Source organism: Watersipora subatra, chromosome 4, assembly GCF_963576615.1.
Source record: "Watersipora subatra chromosome 4, tzWatSuba1.1, whole genome shotgun sequence".
NCBI lineage: Eukaryota > Metazoa > Bryozoa > Gymnolaemata > Cheilostomatida > Watersiporidae > Watersipora > Watersipora subatra.
The window spans coordinates 5469700-5477199 of record NC_088711.1 but is presented as its reverse complement, the minus strand read 5'-3'; the positions used below and the strand labels follow the sequence as shown (position 1 = coordinate 5477199).

At 35.3% G+C, this 7500-nt stretch overlaps 1 protein-coding gene across 1 annotated transcript in view; it reads left to right on the top strand.

The window, feature by feature from the left end:
- Nucleotides 1–5656: 5656 nt before the first annotated feature.
- The window catches only part of LOC137394440 (kinesin-like protein KIF20B), a 66542-nt gene continuing 64698 nt past the window's right edge, over nt 5657–7500 (top strand). The window contains exons 1-2 of the mRNA XM_068081159.1: nt 5657–5919; nt 6086–6332. Of these exons, the coding sequence (XP_067937260.1) occupies nt 5689–5919; nt 6086–6332 (478 nt within the window). The 5' untranslated portion in view covers nt 5657–5688. The remainder of the gene's footprint in view (nt 5920–6085; nt 6333–7500) is intronic.

The following is a 7500-nucleotide window of genomic DNA, read 5'->3' as shown; positions in this document are numbered from 1 at the left end:
GGGATTTTTAATCGTATTAAGCCAAGCATTTTGGCTTGCATAGAAGGGCTTTTGAAGACTTATGATTGTCGTACTTCACATAGTAGTATGAGAACACGTTTAGGTTAGTCGCAGCGTGTTATCAAATTATCGTTGTAGATATTGTAAATATGTCTCCTCGAATTAGACATGCGTTCTTACAGCTGTTATCATTTTTTTTGTTTCCAAGTTGCGTCAACTCATAACGATAACCGAAGCTTTCGAAATTTTCTTTATGAAATTATGGATGACACGCGCTTTCCGTCTTCATTGGTTCTTTTTTGTAACTAATTTAGTTGCTGGCTGGGTAACTGAAAGGTAAATAGCATAATTTTTGTAATAGCAGCTGTTACACTATTTTAAAAGAATGCTAATATTATGTCATAAGGAAACAAATGCCAATAAGCATTTACCAATGTTGATGAAAATGATGCGCAGCCATCGGTGACAGCGAATGACTGACCATGCTGTGAAACTAAACTAAGTAGGCCCTATTTGTACGAGGTGAATATTGACCAGAATCGGCTATTGATATGCAATTATCACTTTTATACCCCAAGCATAAGAGAGTAAAACATACAAATGTGAAGCAAACAAAGCAAAACCAAACATGTTTGTCACTTCGTTGGGGAAACAAACTAACGTAAAAAACAAGAGTTTTGGCTAAACATCTCGCAAGCACATAATACCCTAATGCAACATGCTGGCTATGCATGTTTACATGATAACCTGTTTAAGAAAGAGAGGGTGTGCTAGACTATCTTTCCTGACTTGCATATTAGCTATAGATTGTCTTGCATTAACTTTTATGTTCAATTGTGGATATTGGATTTCAGCAGCCGTACAGTCATTGCTGTTTAGCAATGGAATGCAATACATTTGTAACATCTTTTGTACCCCTCATACCTTCTTCCCTTGTGTTAGTTCTATAATACACAATATTATTTTACATTTGTAAGACTACATCAATAATAATCTGTAGTCCACAGATTAAAAAAGTGGACATGTGTACGTGGTAACAGTTTGCAAAACATATACAGAAAGTTCCAAATAAATAGTGAAAGTGCCAAAAATAAATCTTTGTTTATGAAATGCAAATCTTTTATAGAGCATAATTGATTGATCAATGTGTACAGTCAATCATGGATAACTCAAACTTTACAGGACTAATCGAAAGTGTTCGAATTTTCAGAGCGTTCAAGTTATCAGAGAACTGTCACAAATGCATGTATTTATCAGTAGATACATGTACATATACAAACTACAGTCAAACATGGATAACTCGGCCACGGATAGCTCGAAAACATGGTTAATTCGAACAGTTTCCTTGGTCCGTTCCCACGTAATGATAAATTGCTATAGATAACTCGAACTCAACACTGTTAATTCGAACTGTTTTTTTGCCCAACGGCTTCCGAAACGGTTGTTATCGCTTTAGGAAATCACTTTATTCAAAGCCATAGAGGTAAACCTCATATTTTCATAATTCATAAGCGTTGTTATTACCACCATCGGCAAAATAATTTTGTCAACGACTTTTCTAAAGGTTTGGTCAAATTTGATTTACACTGCTATACGATTAATAGCACGGGCTTGCCGGGTCACGCGCGCAAGGATTTTCGCCACGCACATACAAAACAAAAACAGCGTGTTGTTTTGTATGTGCGTGGCGAAAATCCTTGAGTGCGTGACCCGGCTAGCCCGTGACGAATAGTTTTCCGACGTTGATTCCGTGTTAAATCAACGTCGGAATGTTGAATGTTTAAAACGTCTTTTAAATTGTTTTTATTAAACGTATACGTTGTCTTAGCTAAAAAAAACTATTCATCGTTTGACCTAAACACAGAATACGTGTGTACATTCAGTAAGTATCCATTCAAAAAGCGTGAGTGATATACAATGCACCGTTAAACCTCGTAAAACTTTTAATTGAACTGCCTCGGAGTGTTGCTCTTAACGAATCCCAGGTAAAGTAAGGGATTTTTCTTTGGTAACTTTTTCTTGAAGTTGCATAAACTTCAAGAAAAGTCGGCAAAATTAATCGTGGGTAAAACGCTCAAAAGAAAAAGATGTCTTTTCTTTTGAGCATTTCAATAACGATCAAGTTTTGCCAATGTCAATCTAAAAAAACGTCCTGGCAATAACATCACCTCAAACAACAAACCAATCTCAAGTGATAGAAAAATCTCTATACTTTTTGATAAAAACGTTTTAAACTTTACATTAGAAGCATTTAATTTGAAACAAGTCATTTGTGCTTTTGATTTATATTATAGTTTGCATATGTACATGTATCTACTAATAAATAAGTAAATACATGGACTTGTGACAGTGCTCTGATAACTTGAACGCTCTGATAATTCGAACACTTTTGCTCGGTCCCTTGAAGTTCGAGTTATCCATGTTTGACTGTATGTATAAATCAAAAGCATAGATTGCTTGTTGCAAGTTAAAGGGCCTCTCATATAAAGTTTTATAAGTTTTATCAGAAGGTATAGACCTTTTTTATCACACGTTTAAGATTTGTTGTTTTAGGTGATGTGACTGCCAGGACGGTTTCAGATTAAAATTGGCAAAACTAGATCGCTGTTAAAACGCTCAGACAGAAAGATAAATTTTTACTTACATCAGTTTTTATCCTTGTCAACATTTAGAAATCTCTTGGTTATACTCTTTCTGTTTAAAGAAGAAATTTTCAAAAACAAGCCCATGAGACAGTGTATTTTTGAGTGAAAGCTAATATAAACCCTGTCTGTTTTCCTTTTAAAAACACAAAAGTAATCAAATAGGAATTTTTCGTAGTTTATAAAGACTGGTTGAAAAACTAGTTGTAAGTAAAAAAAAAGGTCTTGGATGTAATGAAAAAAATGCTAACATCTTGACTTGATGATTGCAGTTTGTAAGGCTCGTGCAAAAATCGCCATTTATATTGATTGACTCAAATTGGTATTGTTAAAAATACTTCTAGACAAACAAACCAATTAATTTTTATTTGATTTGCTCCATAGGGTGGCAACCCAAATCGCCATAGCAAGAAATCTTATACAGTCAAACATGGATAACTCGAACTTCAAGGGACCGAGCAAAAGTGTTCGAATTATCAGAGCGTTCAAGTTATCAGAGCACTGTCACAAGTCCATATATTTACTTATTTATTAGTAGATACATGTACATATACAAACTATAATATAAATCAAAAGCACAAATGGCTTGTTTCAAATTAAATGCTTCTAATGTAAAGTTTAAAACGTTTTCATGAAAAAGTATAGAGATTTTTCTATCACTTGAGATTGGTTTGTTGTTTGAGGTGATGTTATTGCCAGGACGTTTTTCAGATTGACATTGGCAAAACTTGATCGTTGTTGAAATGCTCAAAAGAAAAGACATTTTTTTCTTTTGGGGTTTTACCCACGATCAATTTTGCCGTTTCTTCTTGAATTTTATGCAGATTACCTTACTTTACCTGGGATTCGTTAAGAGCAACACTCCAAGGCAGTTCAATTAGAAGTTTTACGAGGTTTTGCGGTACATTCTATATCACTCACGCTTTTTTAATAGATACTTATTGAATGTACACACGTATTCTGTGTTTAGGTCAAACGATGAATAGTTTTTTGTAGCTCAGACAACGTATACGTTTAATTACACCAATTTTAAGACGTTTTAAACATTCAACATTCCCACGTTGATTCAACACGGACGACGTTGATTCAACACGGAATCAACGTCGGAAAACTATTCATCACGGGCTAGCCGGGTCACGCACTCAAGGATTTTCGCCACGCCCATACAAAACAACATGCGATTTTTGTTTTGTATGTGCGTGACGAAAATCCTTGCGCGCGTGACCCGGCTAGCCCGTGCTATTCATCGTATCGCAGTATAAATCAATTTTCACCAAACTTTTAGAAAAGTCGTCGACAAAAATATTTTGCCGATGGTGGTAATGAATTACGAAAAAATGAAGTTTACCTCTATGGCTTTGAATAAAGTGATTTTCTAAAGCGATAACAACCGTTTCGGTAGCCGTTGGGCAAAAAAACAGTTCGAATTAACAGTGTTGAGTTCGAGTTATCTATAGCAATTTATCATTACGTGGGAACGGACCAAAGGAAATATTCGAATTAACCATGTGTTCGAGCTATCCGTGGACGAGTTATCCATGTTTGACTGTACTTTTAACAAGTATTGCTGACAATTATTGTTATTTCGGGACCACCAAGAATGATTCGAGTTTTGGTTGTATCCATTTAGTCCTCATTACATAACTGCTGCATGGAAAATCCTCCAGGTCTCTCTATCTCAGCCACACTCAGCATTATTCACAATCTCTTCTATACCTATACATCTTTGGTATACAGCCAAGCGGTTGTTAACTCACTCGCACCCGACGCAAGTTAACTCGCGTATTTGCAACGTTACTAGGCACCCAATGCGAGTTATTTCGCCTCTGAAATTCATCTACTTGTATCGTTATTTTTAAATAGAAAAAAATTTATCATTAGTTAGAAAGAAAAATTTCTGGCCATTCAGACAAACGTACAAATACTCCTCATTGACTCTGTCAGAAGTTATAGCCAAAATACTACACCCATATCTACCTAAACCGGAAATCATCATGGCGACTTGAAATTTTATCGTTTGCGATGAATTTTTTCAACTCCGGAAGTAAGTATGCGAATTCAGAAGTGGTAAGACAGTGAAAGACTGCATAAATCAAATCAAAACATTATTTTTAATGTTTCAAAGTTTTTATTAACTTTTAATTTTGCCAATTTGAATCGTTATGCTTGAGTAAAAATGCGCTTTTTAGGCTGTCAGTCGTAGTCAGACAAAAGTTATCATCCAATTTCGATAGGATCATATTGATTGTAAGAGCTGCTTATAAAGTCTGAAAAGTCAAGAACAGAGTTATTGAACACGGTTTATTATATGAAACATGTTTATGACAGTTTATTTGAGTTCTCTTGTCATGTAGATTTGCTATGCTTTGGTTTGAAGGATAGCACTGGCGAGGAAAAGTTCGAAATTTGAGTTTCATGATTTTCATGTTCATGGCTAACTGTATATGTATAAACAATATTCATAACTGTGTATTGTATGTGATTGATGAGTAATTTTAGTCAATATTGCTATATTTTGCAATTTTTATGGTGCAAGTCTAACTTTGTTTCAGCAAAACACAATTTTTTCAAAATCGGAAATTTTCTGAAGCTACCTTCTTTGATACACAGATCTACATGAAAGGCATGTTAGTTGTTTAGGTATGACTGTAAAATCGTTTGAAAGAAGAGACTGGGCTGGTTCTTGTAAAATTTGCATGAGTAGACTATCTCAAGTCTGTTTCTTGTAGTAGTAATTTGATTTATGACATCTTTCTGAAAAATGTCTGGTATCTTGGGCTAATCACCTGGAAATTAGTCGGTTGCGAATGAGTTAAAATACACCTAGAGACTGGCAACAAAACAACTTGATTTATGACAGATTTGCAACATGACAGATTTAAACGAGAGCTGAATGATAAAAATTGTTAAAAATATTACAGGTTGAGAAAATGAGCATGAGTTTGCTAAAATTGAGGGAGCTGTAAAAACATGCTTATTTCAAGGTGTTGCTTATTTCAACTTTTGCAGGTTTGCTGAACGGTTCGAAAAATAATAGTTTGTCAGAATGTCATTAGAGGGAGTTGATGTAGACATGGACTATCACAGCGAAAATTATGACGACAGCCTTTCAGATATAAAAAAAAATTTGCTTTCCGAGCTATTAGATGTTTCCCCTACGAAGTCATCTGATATGCCACCCCCTCCTCGACCATCAAGTCTAAACATACCTTCGGATAATATGAAGGTTTTTCTGCGGATTAGACCATTGAAAGAAGCTGAGAAAAATGATGATGAGGTAATGTATCATGCATTTTGCATATCAAAGTTGTGATTTATTTCTTAATTTTCAATTATCACATGAATATGGTAGTTTTTGTGCACTGTATTTTATTTTAATTCATGCTAATACTTATGTTTGCGTACCTGTAAGACAATTCTCATGATTTAAGTGTGTTTTCAAGGGTTGTTTCACCATCGACGGTTCAACAGTAGAATTGAGTGCACCCAAGAACTCGAAAGCATTTTCACACAGAGGTGGCAAGGATCTGCATTCGTTCAAGTTCAATCAAATATATGATGAGTTCATATCACAAAAGGTGCTCTTTGAAGATGGAATGCTTTCAACCATGAAAGAGTTCATAGATGGTCAAAACTGCTTGGTTTTTGCTTACGGTGTTACAAACTCCGGCAAAACACATACTATGCTAGGTGAGACATATAGGAATATCAACAGCCATTGTGTTACTAAGGTCTCACTCTGAACCCTGTCGGATGACAACACAAATTCATGAATAATGATCTAAAATAGAATAAATAATCGAACTTGTTTTTCATACATCATTTAACAATCTTTGTAAAGGAAGATTTGGTTGGCTGGTTAAAAGTATCTGTAGGTTGGTCCTTTTTCTATAGTAATTTATTTTGTGGGATAGATTACTAACAATGTGCTATCACACAAGACATAGTAATATATACTAAACAGTAAGCTATCACACAAGACAGTAATATATACTAACAGTAAACCTGGTGATGTTCAGAAGCCCAGAATTTCTTCCATTATCAATCGGATACCCTGCATGTGGGTGTTTATGAAGGTGGCTCTCAGGAACCTGACAGAGTTTTAAAATTAAGTTCTTTCAATGACCTGGCGAAAGGCACAGAGCTTGTGCCTTAGAAGTTTGAATGAAATCAGCCAAAAAAATCATGAAAAGCATACTATTACGCGGACACACATGTTCTCTGTGTCTTCCGCCACACATGCACACCATGACAAAGTGGGATTTATTAATATAGATACTGTATATTCCCACATATAAGCTTCTCTCGCATATACTCCAGTCCTACAAAATCATCCCAGAAATCAGGTAATTTATAAGAACTCGCATATAAGCTGACCCTTTGAACAGCACTAAACTCTTGCGTTGCCGCTGGCAACTACCGGCGGTCCTTGGCGGTACCCACCGCGTAGGTTCCTATTTCGCCGCTAATAGTCTGCGGTGCTGTCGCCGGTGCTTTGCAACGTTTATGGAAACCCAGCTCAACTTTTTCACCATGATAGTATGACGAAGACAAAAGAGTGTCCGAACAGATTCTGCGACTTATTTGTAATTTTTATGGCATCAGATGATGTAAAATTTTATGCTAATTGATTTAATCAAGCGTTATGACAACTTACAATGCCCCAATGTCAAATATTTGATTTACCGATTATTTGTCTCCATAAAAATTTATTTTGTGCCAAAAAGTTAAAAATGGTGATAACCATTATTGTTATGTTTTGCTTTTATTAATAAAGTTGAGTTAATAAAGGTTCGAGTTGCAGTTGTTAAAATTAAGTTTGCATAATGTCATTTCATTTGCTTTAAAGATGCGGCTG